This window comes from Phyllobates terribilis, unplaced genomic scaffold (genome assembly GCF_046119375.1).
Source record: "Phyllobates terribilis strain yellow unplaced genomic scaffold, ASM4611937v1 Scaffold_5__5_contigs__length_657084704, whole genome shotgun sequence".
NCBI lineage: Eukaryota > Metazoa > Chordata > Amphibia > Anura > Dendrobatidae > Phyllobates > Phyllobates terribilis.
The window spans coordinates 348,966,379-348,992,045 of NW_027362765.1; the positions used below are offsets into that span (position 1 = coordinate 348,966,379).

Genomic DNA, 25,667 nt, shown 5'->3' on the forward strand with positions numbered 1-25,667 from the left:
TATAGTAGAACTACAAATCCCAGCTGGGAAAAAATGGGGCAAGGCAGGATCAGAGTTAGGAGGTCCAAGCATCAAGGTAACAGGCAGCATCCAGAAGCAGAGCTCTGTCATACAGAACTGACACTCAGGACCTAAATGGCTGGACTCTGTTACATTGAGGAGCTGATGACCTCATCATTGCAAGCAGCCAATGCACTGACTGCAGATCAGAACAGAGCAACAGTGCAGCACCGGAGGATAAACAGTGACAGTCAGTAAGGAAGGCTCCGGGGCTAGTCTATCAGTGACAGCAGTGGCATGCAGCGACCGCCTCCAGGGGCTGCTTACATCACAGCTCATAGGACTGATGTGTCTGAGCCGTCTGCAGCCGTATATACCCCCAATATGTACCTCACATGAATGGCGTCCTGTCTCTGGAGTGGAGAGAGCAAAACTTACGAGATTGTACAGATGTGACCGTTTATGGGTCAGATCTCTTCACATCAGGGATCTTCAGGAAGGATGGGCCGGATGTGTGATGGGAGTGGGGGCCACGGAGCTGACAGAGGGTCCATGGATATGGCCCTACACACATCATGTCCTGCTCAATAAAATCCTCCTCTGACAGATAAAGTGTGTGGAACAGAGAACCTACCACTACTGAAAGCCAAACAGCCCGGACCCCGGACTGATACATGTAACCTGCACTGACACATTGTAACAAACCATCAGAACAGGAGAGTGATGTGAGCTTTATATGCGCTTATCTCACAGAGGATCGTCTGCCCTGACACTGTAACAAATCCTCAGCGGGGAGAAGTAGGAGGTCAGGGTCTGACTCTCAATATAAACTGTCAATGACAGCAAGCAGAAAATGGAAATGATGAGAAAATAAATCCAAAAACTGCAGAATGTATAAGGTATGATCGTGATGGAAGCGGGGCGAGGAGGAGGAGGAGGAGGATGCAGCAGAGGAAGGACTAGACGGGCGCAGCGGGTGAGAAGTCACCGAGACCTTCGACAAGTGAAGGTGGAGGAAATGGAGAAACGTGGAGTTCATCAAGTCTGGCTGGATAGACAGAAGAACGTGGAACTGGGTCATGTGCCCACCACGAGGAGCTGGGTCATGTGCCCGCCACGAGGAGCTGGGTCATGTGCCCGCCACGAGGAGCTGGGTCATGTGCCCCCCGCGAGGAGCTGGGTCATGTGCCCGCCGCGAGGAGCTGGGTCATGTGCCTGCCGCGAGGAGCTGGGTCATGTGCTCCCCGCGAGGAGCTGGGTCATGTGCCCTCCACGAGGAGCTGGGTCATGTGCCCACCACGAGGAGCTGGGTCATGTGCCCGCCACGAGGAGCTGGGTCATGTGCCCGCCGCGAGGAGCTGGGTCATGTGCCCCCCGCGAGGAGCTGGGTCATGTGCCCGCCGCGAGGAGCTGGGACATGTGCCCGCCGCGAGGAGCTGGGTCATGTGCCCTCCACGAGGAGCTGGGTCATGTGCCCGCCGCGAGGAGCTGGGTCATGTGCCCCCCGCGAGGAGCTGGGTCATGTGCCCGCCGCGAGGAGCTGGGACATGTGCCCGCCGCGAGGAGCTGGGTCATGTGCCCTCCACGAGGAGCTGGGTCATGTGCCCTCCACGAGGAGCTGGGTCATGTGCCCCCCGCGAGGAGCTGGGTCATGTGCCCGCCGCGAGGAGCTGGGTCATGTGCCTGCCGCGAGGAGCTGGGTCATGTGCTCCCCGCGAGGAGCTGGGTCATGTGCCCTCCACGAGGAGCTGGGTCATGTGCCCCCTGCGAGGAGCTGGGTCATGTGCCCGCCGCGAGGAGCTGGGTCATGTGCCCGCCGCGAGGAGCTGGGTCATGTGCCCTCCACGAGGAGCTGGGTCATGTGCCCACTGCGAGGAGCTGGGTCATGTGCTCCCCGCGAGGAGCTGGGTCATGTGCCCGCCGCGAGGAGCTAGGTCATGTGCCCGCCGCGAGGAGCTGGGTCATGTGCCCTCCACGAGGAGCTGGGTCATGTGCCCCCCGCGAGGAGCTGGGTCATGTGCCCCCCGCGAGGAGCTGGGTCATGTGCCCCCCACGAGGAGCTGGGTCATGTGCCCTCCACGAGGAGCTGGGTCATGTGCCCCCTGCGAGGAGCTGGGTCATGTGCCTGCCGCGAGGAGCTGGGTCATGTGCCCGCCGCGAGGAGCTGGGTCATGTGCCCTCCACGAGGAGCTGGGTCATGTGCCCCCCGCGAGGAGCTGGGTCATGTGCCCCCCGCGAGGAGCTGGGTCATGTGCCCGCCGCGAGGAGCTGGGTCATGTGCCCGCCACGAGGAGCTGGGTCATGTGCCCGCCACGAGCTGGGTCATGTGCCCGCCACGAGCTGGGTCATGTGCCCGCCACGAGGAGTTGGGTCATGTGCCCGCCCCGAGGAGCTGGGTCATGTGCCCGCCCCGAGGAGCTGGGTAATGTGCCCGCCCCGAGGAGCTGGGTCATGTGCCCGCCACGAGGAGCTGGGTCATGTGCCCGCCGCGAGGAGCTGGGTCATGTGCCCGCCCCGAGGAGCTGGGTCATGTGCCCGCCGCGAGGAGCTGGGTCATGTGCCCGCCGCGAGGAGCTGGGTCATGTGCCCGCCGCGAGGAGCTGGGTCATGTGCCCGCCACGAGGAGCTGGGTCATGTGCCCGCCACGAGGAGCTGGGTCATGTGCCCGCCGCGAGGAGCTGGGTCATGTGCCCTCCACGAGGAGCTGGGTCATGTGCCCCCCGCGAGGAGCTGGGTCATGTGCCCCCCGCGAGGAGCTGGGTCATGTGCCCGCCGCGAGGAGCTGGGTCATGTGCCCCCCGCGAGGAGCTGGGTCATGTGCCCCTCGCGAGGAGCTGGGTCATGTGCCCGCCACGAGGAGCTGGGTCATGTGCCCGCCACGAGCTGGGTCATGTGCCCGCCACGAGCTGGGTCATGTGCCCGCCACGAGGAGCTGGGTCATGTGCCCGCCCCGAGGAGCTGGGTCATGTGCCCGCCCCGAGGAGCTGGGTCATGTGCCCGCCCCGAGGAGCTGGGTCATGTGCCCGCCACGAGGAGCTGGGTCATGTGCCCGCCGCGAGGAGCTGGGTCATGTGCCCGCCGCGAGGAGCTGGGTCATGTGCCCGCCCCGAGGAGCTGGGTCATGTGCCCGCCGCGAGGAGCTGGGTCATGTGCCCGCCACGAGGAGCTGGGTCATGTGCCCGCCACGAGCTGGGTCATGTGCCCGCCACGAGGAGCTGGGTCATGTGCCCGCCTCGAGGAGCTGGGTCATGTGCCCGCCACGAGGAGCTGGGTCATGTGCCCTCCATGAGGAGCTGGGTCATGTGCCCTCCGCGAGGAGCTGGGTCATGTGCCCCCCGCGAGGAGCTGGGTCATGTGCCCGCCACGGGGAGCTGGGTCATGTGCCCGCCACGGGGAGCTGGGTCATGTGCCCTCCGCGAGGAGCTGGGTCATGTGCCCCCCGCGAGGAGCTGGGTCATGTGCCCTCCACAAGGAGCTGGGTCATGTGCCCGCCACGAGGAGCTGGGTCATGTGCCCGCCACGAGGAGCTGGGTCATGTGCCCGCCACGAGGAGCTGGGTCATGTGCCCCCCGAGAGGAGCTGGGTCATGTGCCCCCCGAGAGGAGCTGGGTCATGTGCCCGCCGCGAGGAGCTGGGTCATGTGCCCCCCGCGAGGAGCTGGGTCATGTGCCCGCCACGGGGAGCTGGGTCATGTGCCCGCCACGAGGAGCTGGGTCATGTGCCCGCCGCGAGGAGCTGGGTCATGTGCCCCCCGCGAGGAGCTGGGTCATGTGCCCGCCACGGGGAGCTGGGTCATGTGCCCGCCACGAGGAGCTGGGTCATGTGCCCTCCACGGGGAGCTGGGTCATGTGCCCGCCACGAGGAGCTGGGTCATGTGCCCGCCGCGAGGAGCTGGGTCATGTGCCCGCCGCGAGGAGCTGGGTCATGTGCCCGCCGCGAGGAGCTGGGTCATGTGCCCCCCGCGAGGAGCTGGGTCATGTGCCCTCCGCGAGGAGCTGGGTCATGTGCCCCCCGAGAGGAGCTGGGTCATGTGCCCCCCGCGAGGAGCTGGGTCATGTGCCCGCCACAGGGAGCTGGGTCATGTGCCCGCCACGAGGAGCTGGGTCATGTGCCCGCCGCGAGGAGCTGGGTCATGTGCCCCCCGCGAGGAGCTGGGTCATGTGCCCCCCGCGAGGAGCTGGGTCATGTGCCCGCCACGGGGAGCTGGGTCATGTGCCCTCCACGAGGAGCTGGGTCATGTGCCCCCCGCGAGGAGCTGGGTCATGTGCCCTCCGCGAGGAGCTGGGTCATGTGCCCGCCACGAGCTGGGTCATGTGCCCGCCACGAGGAGCTGGGTCATGTGCCCGCCACGAGGAGCTGGGTCATGTGCCCCCCGAGAGGAGCTGGGTCATGTGCCCCCCGAGAGGAGCTGGGTCATGTGCCCGCCGCGAGGAGCTGGGTCATGTGCCCGCCACGGGGAGCTGGGTCATGTGCCCGCCGCGAGGAGCTGGGTCATGTGCCCCCCGCGAGGAGCTGGGTCATGTGCCCGCCACGGGGAGCTGGGTCATGTGCCCGCCACGAGGAGCTGGGTCATGTGCCCTCCACGGGGAGCTGGGTCATGTGCCCGCCACGAGGAGCTGGGTCATGTGCCCCCCGCGAGGAGCTGGGTCATGTGCCCGCCACGAGGAGCTGGGTCATGTGCCCGCCACGGGGAGCTGGGTCATGTGCCCGCCACGAGGAGCTGGGTCATGTGCCCTCCATGAGGAGCTGGGTCATGTGCCCTCCGCGAGGAGCTGGGTCATGTGCCCCCCGCGAGGAGCTGGGTCATGTGCCCGCCACGGGGAGCTGGGTCATGTGCCCGCCACGGGGAGCTGGGTCATGTGCCCTCCACGAGGAGCTGGGTCATGTGCCCCCCGCGAGGAGCTGGGTCATGTGCCCTCCACGAGGAGCTGGGTCATGTGCCCTCCACGAGGAGCTGGGTCATGTGCCCGCCACGAGGAGCTGGGTCATGTGCCCGCCACGAGGAGCTGGGTCATGTGCCCCCCGAGAGGAGCTGGGTCATGTGCCCCCCGAGAGGAGCTGGGTCATGTGCCCGCCGCGAGGAGCTGGGTCATGTGCCCCCCGCGGGGAGCTGGGTCATGTGCCCGCCACGGGGAGCTGGGTCATGTGCCCGCCACGAGGAGCTGGGTCATGTGCCCGCCGCGAGGAGCTGGGTCATGTGCCCCCCGCGAGGAGCTGGGTCATGTGCCCGCCACGGGGAGCTGGGTCATGTGCCCGCCACGAGGAGCTGGGTCATGTGCCCTCCACGGGGAGCTGGGTCATGTGCCCGCCACGAGGAGCTGGGTCATGTGCCCGCCGCGAGGAGCTGGGTCATGTGCCCCCCGCGAGGAGCTGGGTCATGTGCCCGCCACGGGGAGCTGGGTCATGTGCCCGCCACGAGGAGCTGGGTCATGTGCCCGCCACGAGGAGCTGGGTCATGTGCCCTCCATGAGGAGCTGGGTCATGTGCCCTCCACGAGGAGCTGGGTCATGTGCCCCCCGCGAGGAGCTGGGTCATGTGCCCCCCGCGAGGAGCTGGGTCATGTGCCCTCCACGGGGAGCTGGGTCATGTGCCCGCCACGAGGAGCTGGGTCATGTGCCCTCCATGAGGAGCTGGGTCATGTGCCCTCCACGAGGAGCTGGGTCATGTGCCCCCCGCGAGGAGCTGGGTCATGTGCCCGCCACGAGGAGCTGGGTCATGTGCCCGCCACGAGGAGCTGGGTCATGTGCCCTCCATGAGGAGCTGGGTCATGTGCCCTCCACGAGGAGCTGGGTCATGTGCCCCCCGCGAGGAGCTGGGTCATGTGCCCTCCACGGGGAGCTGGGTCATGTGCCCCCCGCGAGGAGCTGGGTCATGTGCCCGCCACGGGGAGCTGGGTCATGTGCCCGCCATGAGGAGCTGGGTCATGTGCCCTGATTAGTGACAGTGTGGATCGCATTGACAAAATCGGCATCAGAAGGGTCCAGGCAAACGTGTGTGTGAACTTCTACATACCTGTGATCCGTCTGATCCCGGGGAGTCTCCGTCCAGCCTCGCCCGCAGCGTGAGCGCCCAGACTGTGCCCAATGATGTGGACATTGGATGGAGGGTATTTCAGCTCCTGCTGAGGACACATAGGTGATTGTGAGGCGTCGTGCACACCACTATCACATGCTGGGGCGGCCTCTGTGGTTTATGGGGGCTTTACTCTATGGACTGAGGTGAGGGGGAGAAGCAAAGCGGACAGGCTGTACGGCAGCACACGGAGGTTGTGCAGCTCAATGCCAGCGATCCGCACCGCCTCCAGGCACCGGCTCACTGGGGTCAGCAACGCTCCGTGCACATTGTGGAGTTTTAACAAACTTTACATAAATCAATAGCGCAAGAGAACATCAGAAACAGTCATTTATCAGAGAAATCCGCAGCATCAATCTCTCTAAAATAATGATAAAATCTACCAGGCTCAAGACAAGAGAGACTGCCGGCTCACTGAGGGACCAGATTACAGCTGTCTATTAAAGTCTATGGAGAGGGGAGGGGGGGGAACAGAGAGAAAGAGAAACACCGACACTCAAAATGGGCTGTAGCTGAGTGTTTCTCAGCCCAAAGCTGCATTTCCAGCTACACTGCTCAGTACTGCTGTATAACGGAATTCATTTACACGCAGCCGGACACTTTGGACTGATGAGTGAGCTTATGACTTGCACATTTGTGGTTAGTTTTTACTACAGTGGTCAGCACTTTTAGACTCTTGTGATTATATCTTAAAAAAGGGATTAAATTACTACAGTGCTGCTCATCACTGGTACTGTGCAGTGTATATAAGGAGTGGTACTGTGCAATGTATATATGGAGTGGTACTGTGCAATGTATATATGGAGTGGTACTGTGCAATGTATACAGTGCTGCTCATCACTGGTACTGTGCAGTGTATATAAGGAGTGGTACTGTGCAATGTATACAGTGCCGCTCATCACTAGCACTGTGCAGTGTATATAAGGAGTGGTACTGTGCAATGTATATATGGAGTGGTACTGTGCAATGTATATATGGAGTGGTACTGTGCAATGTATATATGGAGTGGTACTGTGCAATGTATACAGTGCTGCTCATCACTGGTACTGTGCAGTGTATATAAGGAGTGGTACTGTGCAATGTATACAGTGCCGCTCATCACTAGCACTGTGCAGTGTATATAAGGAGTGGTACTGTGCAATGTATATATGGAGTGGTACTGTGCAATGTATACAGTGCCGCTCATCACTAGCACTGTGCAGTGTATATAAGGAGTGGTACTGTGCAATGTATATATGGAGTGGTACTGTGCAGTGTATACAGTGCCGCTCATCACTAGCACTGTGCAGTGTATATAAGGAGTGGTACTGTGCAATGTATATATGGAGTGGTACTGTGCAATGTATACAGTGCCGCTCATCACTAGCACTGTGCAGAGTATATATGGAGTGGTGCTGTGCAGTGTATATAAGGAGTGGTACTGTGCAATGTATACAGTGCCGCTCATCACTAGCACTGTGCAGTGTATATAAGGAGTGGTACTGTGCAATGTATATATGGAGTGGTACTGTGCAGTGTATATATGGAGTGGTACTGTGCAGTGTATATATGGAGTGGTACTGTGCAGTGTATATATGGAGTGGTACTGTGCAATGTATATATGGAGTGGTACTGTGCAGTGTATATATGGAGTGGTACTGTGCAGTGTATATATGGAGTGGTGCTGTGCAGTGTATATAAGGAGTGGTACTGTGCAGTGTATACAGTGCCGCTCATCACTAGCACTGTGCAGTGTATATAAGGAGTGGTACTGTGCAGTGTATATAAGGAGTGGTACTGTGCAGTGTATATATGGAGTGGTACTGTGCAGTGTATATATGGAGTGGTACTGTGCAGAGTATATATGGAGTGGTGCTGTGCAGAGTATATATGGAGTGGTGCTGTGCAGTGTATATATGGAGTGGTGCTGTGCAGAGTATATATGGAGTGGTACTGTGCAGTGTATATATGGAGTGGTGCTGTGCAGAGTATATATGGAGTGGTGCTGTGCAGTGTATATATGGAGTGGTACTGTGCAGTGTATATATGGAGTGGTACTGTGCAGAGTATATATGGAGTGGTGCTGTGCAGAGTATATATGGAGTGGTGCTGTGCAGTGTATATATGGAGTGGTACTGTGCAGTGTATATACACAGAACAGGAGGAGTGGTGCTGAGAGTAGCAGCTGTCTGTGGAGCTCAAGCACTTCCAGGAGGAGGGTTGTCGTCTGCCTCTCTTCTCCCCAGGGAGAGGCAGGCTTACTGGGAGGCCAGCATGGCTTCCCAGCCTCCTATCCCCCGGTCTATGCCGGCGGGGGAGAAGGAGCCTCAACAACCGGCCCAGGAGGGAGTGAGGAGATCGGGAAGGGTGAGGAAGAATACATCCACCTACTCCAACCCCGAGACTGTTCACCGCCAGCCCAGAGAGGGAGACCGGGGCACCCCAGGCCCCAGGAACAAGAGCCCAGCAAGATCCTGGGGGGAGATGAGCTCCAGCGAGTCCACAAGTTCCTTCTCCTCCCGAGTGGTCGCCACGTTGCGAGAGTACGAGGACGCCGGCAAAGCACTAACCCAGCTGAAAGAGGAGCTGAGGGAGGCCCGGGTCCTGAACACCCGGGCGTCCAACAAGGAGAGACCCGCGACCTCCCAGAGGGTTAAAGCCCTCAGAGACGAGGTGGTCAGGTTAGTGCTCCTCCGGGAGGGGATTGAGAAAAGCGCAGGTCCCTTCCTGGAGAGGTTTAAGAACCAGCGGCGGTTCTCAGAAATGAAGGGGTTAAACACCTCAGGAGAACCGCCAGCCGGCGTCCTTAGTGAAGAGGAGGAGGAGGATGAAGAGGTGACTGGAGTCTCAGTTGCTGGAGCCAGTGAGGGGCAGAGCCGGAGCTCAAGTGGTCTCCCTGCAGGGCAGAGGACTCCCACAGCAGAGGCTGGAGTGTCAGGGGAGGAGGAGGAAGGAGGACTGCTGAGGGAGATCCGACTGCTGGAGTCTCCAGTGGACCTGACGCGGTTTTCCTTCGGTGAGGACAAACCAGTGGAGGAGACAGGGAAGAGGAAGAAGAAGAAGACCGGAGGAGCCGCACAGGAGGTGGTGAGTTACAAGTATGTACCAATGTCTGATGTTGCACCTGCCACCTTCTGTTTAAACCCCACCAAACCTAAAGGCACGGGCTCTGCAGTGGGCTCGAGGCAGAGGCAAGGTGGGGAGAGGAGGCGGACGTCTGGCGATGCTGCCATCTGTGCGGGGAACAGTGCAGGGGGCGAGGCTGTGGAGGTACTCACAGCGCCGGACATAGGGAGTTCTGTGGAGTTTCCCACCCTGCCCTCTGCGGCTAAGCCGGTTATCACCGGGGCTGGGGGGGCAGGGAAGGATGTGAAAAACACATCAGCAAAGAACACTGGGCACACTGCTGCGACAGGGGGGCAGTGTGCCCCAGCGCCCAAAAAGGACACTAAGACCCCAAAGTCTGTGGGTGCAGGGCGGGCAGAGGTGCCGAGAAAACAGTCTGGCCAGAACAAGGACCAAAATGCTGCAGTAGGGGGGCGGGGCGCTCCAGGAGACGACCTGCAGAAAGCCAGCAGCAACCAAAGGGAAACGGGTGTGGTGCTGCAGGGAAAGGAGTCTCTGGAAGTGCTCCCCTCCCCCGGCCCAGCAGGTGTGAGTGCAGAGACACCAGACACAAGGGAGGAAGGAATGGAGGTGACTGTGGAAGGTGCAGAGAACAGCAGAGGTAATGGGGTGACAAGTAAAGGGAATGGAAATAGTGGTGTAGTGAATGATGGGAGTAATGGTGGAGCAGATGGTGAGAGTAATGGTGGAGCAGATGATGAGAGTAGTAGGAATGGTGGAATTAGTGGTACAGTGAATGATGATGCAGCAAATGGTGGGGGTAGTGGTGCAGTGAATGATGATGTAGCAAATGGTGGGGGTAGTGGTGGAATGAATGCTGGGAGTTGTGGGAATGGTGGGAGTTGTGGTGTAGCAAATGTTGGGGGTAGTGGTGTAATGAATGGTGGGAGTAATGGTCCTGCGAATGGTGTGAGTAGTAGTGGAGTGAACGATGGGAGTAATGGTCCTGCGAATGGTGTGAATAGTACTGGAGTGAATGGTGGGAGCAGCACTGGTGTTGGTGGGGGGGAAGTAGGCGCTGGTCCCGCTGCCCCCCCAGCATTGGCGGGGGCTTCAGCCCAAAGCTATTCAGAAGCTGTCAGTGCTGGGGGTAGTAGTGCGCCCTCGTCTGGTGGCCCTGGGGATGGTGACTTGCAACAGCAGCTCCTGGACGCCCTGAGGAGAGGGGAGAGCTCCATCACTGTAGAGGGGAGGGAGGTTGATCTGTCTTTCTGGATAGAGAGACATGGTCTTTCAGCCTTCCGAGATAGAGGGGCAGAGACTGTCTGGTCTCTGCCGACAACGGGGCAGAGGAGTAACCGTAGGAACGTGGTCCGTCTCCAGTGGGTAAGCAAGGATGCCTGTCCTGATAGGTCGAAGGTGGTTGAGCTCCTGCTGGGGATGGGCTTTGCGGCATATGACATCTTTGCCTTGATCCATCCCTATGGGACCTCCTACTTCGATGTCAGCTTCATGAGACCGGAGGGCCTTGAGCTTTTCTGGTCTCGCCATGAGCTGGCTCGGAGTCGCCCCGAATGGCATGGTCTCTTTCCCCTGGCAATAAATCGCCAAGATTCAGTCAGGAAAGTGACCGTTCTGACTAGTAACGAGTCGCTTTCCTGTATGGACATTACCACCTGGGTGAGTAGATACGGAGAGGTCACCAATATTCCCGAAAAGAATCTGGATGACCATGGTATCTGGTCAGGGGCCTGGACCTTCATGGTGAGATTGAAGGTTTTCCGGAATCACTGTTACCCATATCCCCTCCTCAACCTTTTTGGGGAGGGATAGGATCTTGATTTTCTACCGGGGGCAGCCTAAGGTCTGTCACAGGTGCGGTAGCCCCACACACTTCAGTGCGCAGTGTACCACCCAGAAATGCGCACTGTGTGGGGACCTCGGTCATCTTGCTGCTGCCTGTCGCAGGATTAGGTGTAACTTGTGTGGTGACCTCGGTCACCCGTTCAGTCGCTGTCCGCGTTCCTTCGCCAATGCGGTCCTGAAAGCGGCGAGTGTGGGACAGGCGCAAGCCGGGACTAATCTTGCCGGTGAAGGGACCAGTAGGGGCGGGGGAGGCAGGGATCCGGTGAGGAGCAAGCTGCCGCCATCCACCATCAGGCGGCAGGAGAAGCGCCGTGGGGACAGGGGGCAGGGAGTAATGTCCCTAAACTCTGACCCAGGTACTTCACTTGCAGCTGAGGATCCTAAAGACAGTGAATTGAGCGAGGAAGTCAAGAGACTTGAAAGGGAAGAGCGAGAGGACGCCACGTCTTCCCAGGAACCCTCTTCTGGTGACAGTCTAGATGAGGGAGAGGGGGAGTGGTCACAGAAAAAGAAAAAGGGTAACAGGAAAACGGCCAGAGGTAGGAGGGGGACCAGGTCTCGAGCTGCCTCTTTGGAGTGCGACCCCTCTGACTCTCTGGCCATGATCCAAGCGCCATTGGAGGGTTCAGCCGCCCCCCCTCTGGTGGATCTCTCCAACCGGTTCGGGGCTCTCCAGGACCTCCCTCTGGAGGGGGGAAGTGGGGACCCGGGGCCGGAGGTTGCGGACAAGGTGGTTGGGGCTCAGGAGATGGCTGGGTCTTCCTCTCGGGGGGCAAATACAAAGCCCTCTGGGGGGATGACTAACCCAGGACCACCAGACAAGGGCAAGAATCTATGTAAGGAGAGAATGGATGAATCTGTTTGTCTTAAGCGCACTAAAAACCCGTCATTATCAGAGGAAGAGGTTGGGACTGTCAGTGGTGGGAAGAAAAAGGCTATCTAATTCAATCAATCATGATGGCGGCACCCACCCCGTTGACGCTGGCAACTATTAATGTTTGCAGCATAAAGTCAGATGCGGCAAGGTACACGGCCTTTCATTTTCTCGGCCAACTTGACGCCGACATTTTGTTTTTGCAGGAGACCAGGTTGACCGATATATCAACCTTGCATAAAGCAAGGCGGGAGTGGAGGCATGGGCCCTCCTACTGGTCTCTTGCGGCCGAGCCGTATAGCGGGGTGGCGGTCCTTTTTTAAGACCGCAGCGGTTGAATGCAGACGAGTGATCGAATTAGAAATGGGGAGATGCTTGATCCTAGATGTCTCCATGGGGGGACAAGAGCTTCGGCTCATTAACATCTATGGTTCCCAGTCCAAGTGGGACCGCAAATGTCTCTTCCTGAAGATCAAACCTTTTTTATTTTCGAGTCGGCAGGTGGTCTTCGGAGGGGATTTCAACAATGTCACGAGATCCTGTGATAGAGGAGGTTCCGGAGACCGGCTGGCTTATGATTGCGTCGCGTTAAACAGGATAGTGAGTGAGGCTCGCCTGGTGGATGTCCACATCCGGCACAACCCGGGCGACACGGGATTCACCTTTTTTAGAGGTAGTCAGTGCAGGTCTAGGCTAGATAGGTTTTATTTGAAGGAGGAGGCCGTCTCTTCGCCGTTGTCGGTTGTGGAGGTGGAGTTCTCCGATCACTGTTTGATTATGTTTTCTCTCAACGTTACAGAGACTCCTCGGATGGGAAGAGGCTATTGGAAGCTGAATTCATCACTCCTTGAGGAAGAAGCTGTAAGACGGTCTTTTGAGGAATTCTTTCAGAGCCAGGTACCATTGCTGGGCCTAAGTAACACTAAGTCGGAGTGGTGGGAGATGTTCAAACATCGGGTGGCGAGATTCTTCCGGCAGCTCTCGAACCTCAGAAGCCTGAACAGGGATCGCCTGTATCAGAGCCTGAGGAGGAAACTCGAGCATCTTGTCTCGACTGGAGGTAGCCGCGAGGAGATCTCCAGAGTGAAGTCCTTGCTGAAGAGGTGTCAGTACGATAGGCACGCATCTTTGGTTTTCGAGAGGGACTACGGGAAGTACTGCTCGCCCGACCCTTACAGAAACTGTAAGATGTCAGTGAATAGTAAGATAGTGACGGGGCTGGTGGACAGTACGGGGTCCCTGAGAAGGTCCAGATCAGGGATCTTGGAGGTTGTCAGTTCCTACTACTCGCACCTCTTGGGAAGGAGGGAGCTTGATCGTGACGGGATGTCGGCTTTCCTGGCTGAATCTGTTCCTGAGCCAGGGGCTGACCTCTCGCTGGGCGATTTGGCAGAAGCGATCAAAGAAGAGGAAGTGAGACTGGCGATCGATGGGCTTAGGCCCAAAAAGTCGCCAGGTCCGGATGGCTTAACATCCGAGTTCTTTAGGACCTTTAGGGACTCTTTGGTCCCCCTCTTGACTCAGGTGTTTAACGAGTGTCTCTCCTCGAGCACTCTGCCGAGATCATTAAGGAGGTCAGCTTTGATCATTTTGTCAAAGGGTAAGGATCCGTCACGCATTGAGAACTGGCGTCCCATAGCACTTCTCAATGTGGACAGGAAGATTTTGGCTAAGATACTTTTCAACAGGCTGGTGAAGTTTGCACCCCGGCTCCTTTCGGAGGTTCAGCACTGTTGCGTTCCTGGCCGTAGCACTTTTAGTGCTGTTCTAGGTGTCCGAGAGGCCGTGGAGCAAGGCAGGGCGGGCCTCTGGAAGGGGTTCTTGCTGACCCTGGATCAGGCAAAAGCCTTTGATCGGGTTAACCACGAGTACCTCTGGTCCACTCTTTTGAGGTATGGTCTGCCTGGAGGGTTTGTGGACTGGCTTAAGACCTTGTATGCAGGGGCTGAGACTTTCCCTCTGGTGAATGGGTGGATTGGACGACCTTTTGGGGTAGGATCCGGTGTCCGTCAGGGCTGTCCTCTTAGCCCTTTGCTTTACGCGTTTGCGATCGATCCCTTCCTCAGAAGGATCGATTGTAGACCGTTGGCGGGGTGCGGATGGGCGGGGCGGCGCCGGAGACTATCCTGAGGGTGGTGGCCTACGCGGACGATGTCACCGTCTTTGTTTCTTTGCAAGAGGAGGCAGCAGCGGTGATGTCAGAAGTGGAGCGCTACTCGGAGGCATCCGGGTCCAAGGTCAGCCAGGATAAGTGTGAGAGTCTCTGGCTGGGAGGCGGAGATCCCGGGTTTGATCTTCCGGACACCCTCCCCGAACCCCAAGAACATGGGCATCGAATTCGGCCAGGGTGATTACCCCACGAAAAACTGGGAAGGCAGAATCAAAGGTGTCGCCCAAAGAGTGGACCAATGGAGGGGTTGGTCTTTGACCCTGAGGGAAAGGGTTGGCCTGTGCAAAGCTTTCCTGCTCCCCTTGCTAATCTACCTGGGCAGCGTCTGTGTCTTGCCAGAGCCTCTCTGGACACGGGTCTACAGTCTGTTCTTCCAGATGTTATGGGGGAACAGACTGAACCTAGTCAAGCGGGAGGTCACTTACCGCACGAGGAGACTAGGGGGTTTGAATATGGTGAACCCCGTGGTGTTCCTAGTGAACACTTTCTTGAAGGTGAACGTGGCAAACCTCTGGAAAGAGAGGGCTCCTCCGTGGGTATTCTCCTGCAAGGGATGGTTTCAGCCTTTCTTCCAGGAATGGGAGACAGGGGGAAGATTGAAGGATCTTCGCACACCACACGGGCATCTCCCGGCTTATGTTACCCCGGTTCTGAAAATGATCCGCCGGTGGGGTCTGGGAATGTGGGAGGTGAGGTCCCTCCCGAGGAAACTCCTCGATATGAGGGTCTTGCTTTCTCATTTTCAGAGTCCCATTGGCCCTCAAAGACTGCCCAAGTCGGGATCTGGAGGTTGGGTTGAGTTTGTTAAATTCTACCAGGATCCCCGAGAAGTACTGGGACTTGACTTGGCGCTGCTTCCATGGTAAGCTGTATGTGAGGGACAATTTGAAGTACAGGAGCTCCGAGGACAGGAATTGCCCCCGTGAGGCTTGTGCTAACGTGCTGGAAAGCATGGAGCACTTCCTGCTTCATTGTCCCTTTAATACAGAGGTGTACAACAGGGTGGGGGCTTCCATTGGTTGGCCGCGGCTGGCTACTCTGTCCTACGCCGGGTGGGCCTATGGAGCGTTCGGAGACCTTGGGAGAAGGGACCGAGACACTTTATTCATAGTCAGCGCAGTGGTGAGGTATTTCACGTGGAACGCACGAGTTTTAGTCTCGACGCAGAGTAAAATCCTCCATGTAGATGAAGTCTGTAGGAACATCCTAGGTGACCTGGTGAAGGTACGTTCTCTGGAGTATGAAGGACTGGGTGCCCGGAGGGCGGCCCGTCTCTGGAGGGGCTTTTCCTTCAGGGTGCCTTAGTCCGGTAGTACTCCTATATCCTGGTGGTGGGCCGATGTCTTTCCACCCTAGATTTTTGTTTTGTATTTGTCTCCTGAATAGAAGGTTTGCCGGCATCGAACTTGAGCCTTGGATGGTGAGTGTGTAGGTTGTGTTCTGTATATATTGTATATAATGTATAATAGGGGGTTTTAGTTAGGTTGGGTGGGGGATTTGGGGGGGTTTTCATCGGCGGTGATAAGAGGACTGATCTGGCCTGGTCCAGGCCCCGCCTGGGGAAAAACTTTGGGGCCTGATCCTAGCTCGGAGTAATCCTGAACTTTGTGGCCAGAGCTGGATCAGGGGTGGCGGGATAGTTAGTGTAGGTCTGTGTTTTATATATATATGAAAAAATTACAAAATAAAAAAAAAAAAAATACAAAAAAAAAAAGGTTTAAAATTGTTCATGTCACTATTGTATATATTGTTATTTTTGGTTTTCTGTGGTGTGAATGAGGTGCGGTAAGGGGGTGACTAAGGTCAGGCAGTGGGACCAGTAGGTTAGTGTTAGTTCCCGGTTGTATATACGTTATATTAGGTTTAGTGTTTTATTGTATATAATCTTGTATATAGGACGGTGTTTTATGTGTATATAGGACGGTGTGAGTGTTGTGTGGGATTGTATATAGTAGTATGAATGAAGCTGGGCCGGGGGTCTTATAGGTTTTATAATAGTTATTTCCTGTATATATATATATATTCCTGGGGGGATTTATTTTGTTTCTATTTTCTGTGATTTGTCGTCTTGTTTTGTTCTTATGTTCGGTGTCCTGTAATGTATTATTGTTCTGTCATGTACTGTACTTATTCTATCAATAAAAAAAAGACCTGCAGTGTATATATACAGGAGGAGCTGTACTGTGCAGTGTATATATACAGGACAGGAGGAGTGGTACTGTGCAGTGTATATATACAGGACAGGAGGAGTGGTACTGTGCAGTGTATATATGGAGTGGTACTGTGCAGTGTATATATGGAGTGGTACTGTGCAGAGTATATATGGAGTGGTGCTGTGCACTGTATATATGGAGTGGTACTGTGCAGTGTATACAGTGCCGCTCATCACTAGCACTGTGCAGTGTATATAAGGAGTGGTACTGTGCAGTGTATACAGTGCCGCTCATCACTAGCACTGTGCAGTGTATATAAGGAGTGGTACTGTGCAGTGTATACAGTGCCGCTCATCACTAGCACTGTGCAGTGTATATAAGGAGTGGTACTGTGCAGTGTATATATACAGGAGGAGTGGTACTGTGCAGTGTATATATACAGGACAGGAGGAGTGGTACTGTGCAGTGTATATATACAGGACAGGAGGAGTGGTACTGTGCAGTGTATATATGGAGTGGTACTGTGCAGTGTATATATGGAGTGGTACTGTGCAGAGTATATATGGAGTGGTGCTGTGCACTGTATATATGGAGTGGTACTGTGCAGTGTATACAGTGCCGCTCATCACTAGCACTGTGCAGTGTATATAAGGAGTGGTACTGTGCAGTGTATACAGTGCCGCTCATCACTAGCACTGTGCAGTGTATATAAGGAGTGGTACTGTGCAGTGTATACAGTGCCGCTCATCACTAGCACTGTGCAGTGTATATAAGGAGTGGTACTGTGCAGTGTATACAGTGCCGCTCATCACTAGCACTGTGCAGTGTATATAAGGAGTGGTACTGTGCAGTGTATACAGTGCCGCTCATCACTAGTACTGTGCAGTGTATATAAGGAGTGGTACTGTGCAGTGTATATAAGGAGTGGTACTGTGCAATGTATACAGTGCCGCTCATCACTAGTACTGTGCAGTGTATATAAGGAGTGGTACTGTGCAGTGTATACAGTGCCGCTCATCACTAGTACTGTGCAGTGTATATAAGGAGTGGTACTGTGCAGTGTATACAGTGCCGCTCATCACTAGTACTGTGCAGTGTATATAAGGAGTGGTACTGTGCAGTGTATACAGTGCCGCTCATCACTAGTACTGTGCAGTGTATATAAGGAGTGGTACTGTGCAGTATATACAGTGCTGCTCATCACTAGTACTGTGCAGTGTATATAAGGAGTGGTACTGTGCAGTGTATACAGTGCTGCTCATCACTAGTACGGTGCAGTGTATATAAGGAGTGGTACTGTGCAGTGTATATAAGGAGTGGTACTGTGCAGTGTATATAAGGAGTGGTACTGTGCAGTGTATACAGTGCCGCTCATCACTAGTACTGTGCAGTGTATATAAGGAGTGGTACTGTGCAGTGTATATAAGTAGTGGTACTGTGCAGTGTATACAGTGCCGCTCATCACTAGCACTGTGCAGTGTATATAAGGAGTGGTACTGTGCAGTGTATACAGTGCCGCTCATCACTAGCACTGTGCAGTGTATATAAGGAGTGGTACTGTGCAGTGTATACAGTGCCGCTCATCACTAGCACTGTGCAGTGTATATAAGGAGTGGTACTGTGCAGTGTATACAGTGCAGGCTCATCACTAGCACTGTGCAGTGTATATAAGGAGTGGTACTGTGCAGTGTATACAGTGCCGCTCATCACTAGTACTGTGCAGTGTATATAAGGAGTGGTACTGTGCAGTGTATACAGTGCCGCTCATCACTAGCACTGTGCAGTGTATATAAGGAGTGGTACTGTGCAGTGTATACAGTGCCGCTCATCACTAGCACTGTGCAGTGTATATAAGGAGTGGTACTGTGCAGTGTATACAGCGCCGCTCATCACTAGCACTGTGCAGTGTATATAAGGAGTGGTACTGTGCAGTGTATATATGGAGTGGTACTGTGCAGTGTATATATGGAGTGGTACTGTGCAGTGTATATAAGGAATGGTACTGTGCAGTGTATACAGTGCCGCTCATCACTAGCACTGTGCAGTGTATATAAGGAGTGGTACTGTGCAGTGTATACAGTGCCGCTCATCACTAGTACTGTGCAGTGTATATAAGGAGTGGTACTGTGCAGTGTATACAGTGCCGCTCATCACTAGTACTGTGCAGTGTATATAAGGAGTGGTACTGTGCAGTGTATACAGTGCCGCTCATCACTAGTACTGTGCAGTGTATATAAGGAGTGGTACTGTGCAGTGTATACAGTGCCGCTCATCACTAGCACTGTGCAGTGTATATAAGGAGTGGTACTGTGCAGTGTATATAAGGAGTGGTACTGTGCAGTGTATATATGGAGTGGTGCTGTGCAGTGTATATATGGAGTGGTGCTGTGCAGTGTATATATGGAGTGGTACTGTGCAATGTATACAGTGCCGCTCATCACTAGCACTGTGCAGTGTATATAAGGAGTGGTACTGTGCAGTGTATACAGTGCCGCTCATCACTAGCACTGTGCAGTGTATATAAGGAGTGGTACTGTGCAGTGTATACAGTGCTGCTCATCACTAGCACTGTGCAGTGTATATAAGGAGTGGTACTGTGCAGTGTATACAGTGCTGCTCATCACTAGCACTGTGCAGTGTATATAAGGAGTGGTACTGTGCAGTGTATACAGTGCTGCTCATCACTAGCACTGTGCAGTGTATATAAGGAGTGGTACTGTGCAGTGTATACAGTGCCGCTCATCACTAGCACTGTGCAGTGTATATAAGGAGTGGTACTGTGCAGTGTATACAGTGCCGCTCATCACTAGCACTGTGCAGTGTATATAAGGAGTGGTACTGTGCAGTGTATACAGTGCCGCTCATCACTAGCACTGTGCAGTGTATATAAGGAGTGGTACTGTGCAGTGTATACAGTGCCGCTCATCACTAGCACTGTGCAGTGTATATAAGGAGTGGTACTGTGCAGTGTATACAGTGCCGCTCATCACTAGCACTGTGCAGTGTATATAAGGAGTGGTACTGTGCAGTGTATACAGTGCCGCTCATCACTAGTACTGTGCAGTGTATATAAGGAGTGGTACTGTGCAGTGTATACAGTGCCGCTCATCACTAGTACGGTGCAGTGTATATAAGGAGTGGTACTGTGCAGTGTATATAAGGAGTGGTACTGTGCAGTGTATATAAGGAGTGGTACTGTGCAGTGTATACAGTGCCGCTCATCACTAGTACTGTGCAGTGTATATAAGGAGTGGTACTGTGCAGTGTATATAAGTAGTGGTACTGTGCAATGTATACAGTGCCGCTCATCACTAGCACTGTGCAGTGTATATAAGGAGTGGTACTGTGCAGTGTATACAGTGCCGCTCATCACTAGCACTGTGCAGTGTATATAAGGAGTGGTACTGTGCAGTGTATACAGTGCCGCTCATCACTAGTACTGTGCAGTGTATATAAGGAGTGGTACTGTGCAGTGTATATAAGGAGTGGTACTGTGCAGTGTATACAGTGCCGCTCATCACTAGCACTGTACAGTGTATATAAGGAGTGGTACTGTGCAGTGTATACAGTGCCGCTCATCACTAGCACTGTGCAGTGTATATAAGGAGTGGTACTGTGCAGTGTATACAGTGCCGCTCATCACTAGCACTGTGCAGTGTATATAAGGAGTGGTACTGTGCAGTGTATACAGTGCCGCTCATCACTAGCACTGTGCAGTGTATATAAGGAGTGGTACTGTGCAGTGTATACAGCGCCGCTCATCACTAGCACTGTGCAGTGTATATAAGGAGTGGTACTGTGCAGTGTATATATGGAGTGGTGCTGTGCAGTGTATATATGGAGTGGTACTGTGCAATGTATACAGTGCCGCTCATCACTAGCACTGTGCAGTGTATATAAGGAGTGGTACTGTGCAGTGTATACAGTGCCGCTCATCACTAGCACTGTGCAGTGTATATAAGGAGTGGTACTGTGCAGTGTATACAGTGCTGCTCATCACTAGCACTGTGCAGTGTATATATGGAGTGGTACTGTGCAGTGTATACAGTGCTGCTCATCACTAGCACTGTGCAGTGTATATAAGGAGTGGTACTGTGCAGTGTATATAAGGAGTGGTACTGTGCAGTGTATACAGTGCCGCTCATCACTAGCACTGTGCAGTGTATATAAGGAGTGGTACTGTGCAATGTATATATGGAGTGGTACTGTGCAGTGTATACAGTGCCGCTCATCACTAGCACTGTGCAGTGTATATAAGGAGTGGTACTGTGCAGTGTATACAGTGCCGCTCATCACTAGCACTGTGCAGTGTATATAAGGAGTGGTACTGTGCAGTGTATATAAGGAGTGGTACTGTGCAGTGTATACAGTGCCGCTCATCACTAGCACTGTGCAGTGTATATAAGGAGTGGTACTGTGCAGTGTATACAGTGCCGCTCATCACTAGCACTGTGCAGTGTATATAAGGAGTGGTACTGTGCAGTGTATACAGCGCCGCTCATCACTAGCACTGTGCAGTGTATATAAGGAGTGGTACTGTGCAGTGTATATAAGGAGTGGTACTGTGCAGTGTATATATGGAGTGGTGCTGTGCAGTGTATATATGGAGTGGTACTGTGCAATGTATACAGTGCCGCTCATCACTAGCACTGTGCAGTGTATATAAGGAGTGGTACTGTGCAGTGTATACAGTGCCGCTCATCACTAGCACTGTGCAGTGTATATATGGAGTGGTACTGTGCAGTGTATACAGTGCTGCTCATCACTAGCACTGTGCAGTGTATATAAGGAGTGGTACTGTGCAGTGTATATAAGGAGTGGTACTGTGCAGTGTATACAGTGCCGCTCATCACTAGCACTGTGCAGTGTATATAAGGAGTGGTACTGTGCAATGTATATATGGAGTGGTACTGTGCAGTGTATACAGTGCCGCTCATCACTAGCACTGTGCAGTGTATATAAGGAGTGGTACTGTGCAGTGTATACAGTGCTGCTCATCACTAGCACTGTGCAGTGTATATAAGGAGTGGTACTGTGCAATGTATATATGGAGTGGTACTGTGCAGTGTATACAGTGCCGCTCATCACTAGCACTGTGCAGTGTATATAAGGAGTGGTACTGTGCAGTGTATACAGTGCCGCTCATCACTAGCACTGTGCAGTGTATATAAGGAGTGGTACTGTGCAGTGTATACAGTGCCGCTCATCACTAGCACTGTGCAGTGTATATAAGGAGTGGTACTGTGCAATGTATACAGTGCCGCTCATCACTAGCACTGTGCAGTGTATATAAGGAGTGGTACTGTGCAATGTATACAGTGCCGCTCATCACTAGCACTGTGCAGTGTATATAAGGAGTGGTACTGTGCAGTGTATACAGTGCCGCTCATCACTAGTACTGTGCAGTGTATATAAGGAGTGGTACTGTGCAGTGTATACAGTGCCGCTCATCACTAGCACTGTGCAGTGTATATAAGGAGTGGTACTGTGCAGTGTATATAAGGAGTGGTACTGTGCAGTGTATATATGGAGTGGTGCTGTGCAGTGTATATATGGAGTGGTGCTGTGCAGTGTATATATGGAGTGGTACTGTGCAATGTATACAGTGCCGCTCATCACTAGCACTGTGCAGTGTATATAAGGAGTGGTACTGTGCAGTGTATACAGTGCCGCTCATCACTAGCACTGTGCAGTGTATATAAGGAGTGGTACTGTGCAGTGTATACAGTGCTGCTCATCACTAGCACTGTGCAGTGTATATAAGGAGTGGTACTGTGCAGTGTATACAGTGCTGCTCATCACTAGCACTGTGCAGTGTATATAAGGAGTGGTACTGTGCAGTGTATACAGTGCTGCTCATCACTAGCACTGTGCAGTGTATATAAGGAGTGGTACTGTGCAGTGTATACAGTGCCGCTCATCACTAGCACTGTGCAGTGTATATAAGGAGTGGTACTGTGCAGTGTATACAGTGCCGCTCATCACTAGCACTGTGCAGTGTATATAAGGAGTGGTACTGTGCAGTGTATACAGTGCCGCTCATCACTAGCACTGTGCAGTGTATATAAGGAGTGGTACTGTGCAGTGTATACAGTGCCGCTCATCACTAGCACTGTGCAGTGTATATAAGGAGTGGTACTGTGCAGTGTATACAGTGCCGCTCATCACTAGTACTGTGCAGTGTATATAAGGAGTGGTACTGTGCAGTGTATACAGTGCCGCTCATCACTAGTACGGTGCAGTGTATATAAGGAGTGGTACTGTGCAGTGTATATAAGGAGTGGTACTGTGCAGTGTATATAAGGAGTGGTACTGTGCAGTGTATACAGTGCCGCTCATCACTAGTACTGTGCAGTGTATATAAGGAGTGGTACTGTGCAGTGTATATAAGTAGTGGTACTGTGCAATGTATACAGTGCCGCTCATCACTAGCACTGTGCAGTGTATATAAGGAGTGGTACTGTGCAGTGTATACAGTGCCGCTCATCACTAGCACTGTGCAGTGTATATAAGGAGTGGTACTGTGCAGTGTATACAGTGCCGCTCATCACTAGTACTGTGCAGTGTATATAAGGAGTGGTACTGTGCAGTGTATATAAGGAGTGGTACTGTGCAGTGTATACAGTGCCGCTCATCACTAGCACTGTGCAGTGTATATAAGGAGTGGTACTGTGCAGTGTATACAGTGCCGCTCATCACTAGCACTGTGCAGTGTATATAAGGAGTGGTACTGTGCAGTGTATACAGTGCCGCTCATCACTAGCACTGTGCAGTGTATATAAGGAGTGGTACTGTGCAGTGTATACAGTGCCGCTCATCACTAGCACTGTGCAGTGTATATAAGGAGTGGTACTGTGCAGTGTATACAGCGCCGCTCATCACTAGCACTGTGCAGTGTATATAAGGAGTGGTACTGTGCAGTGTATATATGGAGTGGTGCTGTGCAGTGTATATATGGAGTGGTACTGTGCAATGTATACAGTGCCGCTCATCACTAGCACTGTGCAGTGTATATAAGGAGTGGTACTGTGCAGTGTATACAGTGCCGCTCATCACTAGCACTGTGCAGTGTATATAAGGAGTGGTACTGTGCAGTGTATACAGTGCTGCTCATCACTAGCACTGTGCAGTGTATATATGGAGTGGTACTGTGCAGTGTATACAGTGCTGCTCATCACTAGCACTGTGCAGTGTATATAAGGAGTGGTACTGTGCAGTGTATATAAGGAGTGGTACTGTGCAGTGTATACAGTGCCGCTCATCACTAGCACTGTGCAGTGTATATAAGGAGTGGTACTGTGCAATGTATATATGGAGTGGTACTGTGCAGTGTATACAGTGCCGCTCATCACTAGCACTGTGCAGTGTATATAAGGAGTGGTACTGTGCAGTGTATACAGTGCCGCTCATCACTAGCACTGTGCAGTGTATATAAGGAGTGGTACTGTGCAGTGTATATAAGGAGTGGTACTGTGCAGTGTATACAGTGCCGCTCATCACTAGCACTGTGCAGTGTATATAAGGAGTGGTACTGTGCAGTGTATACAGTGCCGCTCATCACTAGCACTGTGCAGTGTATATAAGGAGTGGTACTGTGCAGTGTATACAGCGCCGCTCATCACTAGCACTGTGCAGTGTATATAAGGAGTGGTACTGTGCAGTGTATATAAGGAGTGGTACTGTGCAGTGTATATATGGAGTGGTGCTGTGCAGTGTATATATGGAGTGGTACTGTGCAATGTATACAGTGCCGCTCATCACTAGCACTGTGCAGTGTATATAAGGAGTGGTACTGTGCAGTGTATACAGTGCCGCTCATCACTAGCACTGTGCAGTGTATATATGGAGTGGTACTGTGCAGTGTATACAGTGCTGCTCATCACTAGCACTGTGCAGTGTATATAAGGAGTGGTACTGTGCAGTGTATATAAGGAGTGGTACTGTGCAGTGTATACAGTGCCGCTCATCACTAGCACTGTGCAGTGTATATAAGGAGTGGTACTGTGCAATGTATATATGGAGTGGTACTGTGCAGTGTATACAGTGCCGCTCATCACTAGCACTGTGCAGTGTATATAAGGAGTGGTACTGTGCAGTGTATACAGTGCTGCTCATCACTAGCACTGTGCAGTGTATATAAGGAGTGGTACTGTGCAATGTATATATGGAGTGGTACTGTGCAGTGTATACAGTGCCGCTCATCACTAGCACTGTGCAGTGTATATAAGGAGTGGTACTGTGCAATGTATACAGTGCCGCTCATCACTAGCACTGTGCAGTGTATATAAGGAGTGGTACTGTGCAATGTATACAGTGCCGCTCATCACTAGTACTGTGCAGTGTATATAAGGAGTGGTACTGTGCAATGTATACAGTGCCGCTCATCACTAGCACTGTGCAGTGTATATAAGGAGTGGTACTGTGCAGTGTATACAGTGCCGCTCATCACTAGCACTGTGCAGTGTATATAAGGAGTGGTACTGTGCAATGTATACAGTGCCGCTCATCACTAGCACTGTGCAGTGTATATAAGGAGTGGTACTGTGCAGTGTATACAGCGCTGCTCACCATTATTGGCACCCCGTCATTTTTTTCATAGACTGTACAATATCTTCAGAAATAAATGGAAATGTACCAAAGTTATATCCTCAGGATTTTTTAATCAGTGGTCCAAAGTAATAGAACAATAAAACATTGTTTTACAACTTCCATGTTACCATTTCAAAGAAGAAACAGAATAAGCAGCATGTGCAGCAATAAAGGCCCCCCTAATTAATACTTGGTTGCCCCCCAAATTAATACTTGGTTGCCCCCCAAATTAATACTTGGTTGCCCCCTAATTAATACTTGGTTGCCCACCCTTTGGCATTGCTGACGGCCTCCACACGTTTCTTGTAGCCATCTATAAGCTTCTTGCTCTTCTCAGCTGCAGTTTTCTCCTATCTTCCTTTGCAGTTTATTGAAGCTCTTGAATGTTTGCAGGTTTCTTTTTACCTAATGGCAGATTTCTGCTCACCTCAAAGATTTTAACTGGGATTGAGGTCAGGACTCATTGTGGCCATTTTAAAACTGTTCATTTTTTTCTCTTTTTCAACCATTCCTGTGTACTTTTGGATGTGTGCTTTGGGTCATTGTTGTTAGAACCTTGCTCTTAGGTTTTTTCCTTTGCTGGTCACATGACCTTGTTGGCCTATTTAATCCTGCTCCGCCCTTCTGGCTTTGCTGGACTTCATTGTATAACTACTTTCTAGCTAGCCTGTGCTCTGTATCTAACTCTGTTAGTTTGCTTGGTCTACGGACCTCAGTGGTGTATATATTTTGTTTGTTCGTCTGTCTGCTACTATTTCTGTTAGGAGGTGTCCCATATTCCTCCCAGTCCTTAGTACTTGTAGGGATTCCTTCCCCACATCTATAGGTCTCCGTACAGACTAGATTAGGACTTTAGCAGGTCTGATCGCAGGATCAGGTTCCCTGTTACATCGTAGGG

General features: G+C 53.1%; 1 protein-coding gene across 2 annotated transcripts in view; it reads right to left on the minus strand.

Annotated features, from left to right (window-relative positions):
* The window catches only part of LOC141273165 (pancreatic lipase-related protein 2-like), a 259,463-nt gene that overhangs the window by 128,083 nt on the left and 105,713 nt on the right, over nucleotides 1-25,667 (minus strand). Inside the window, exon 5 of one of the 2 annotated variants that reach the window (XM_073684616.1) lies at nucleotides 6,013-6,118. In XM_073684616.1, coding sequence (XP_073540717.1) covers nucleotides 6,013-6,118 — 106 coding nt within the window. Of the gene's footprint in view, nucleotides 1-6,012; nucleotides 6,122-25,667 lie in introns of both variants that reach the window. The other variant, XM_073684615.1, reaches the window with a different exon arrangement.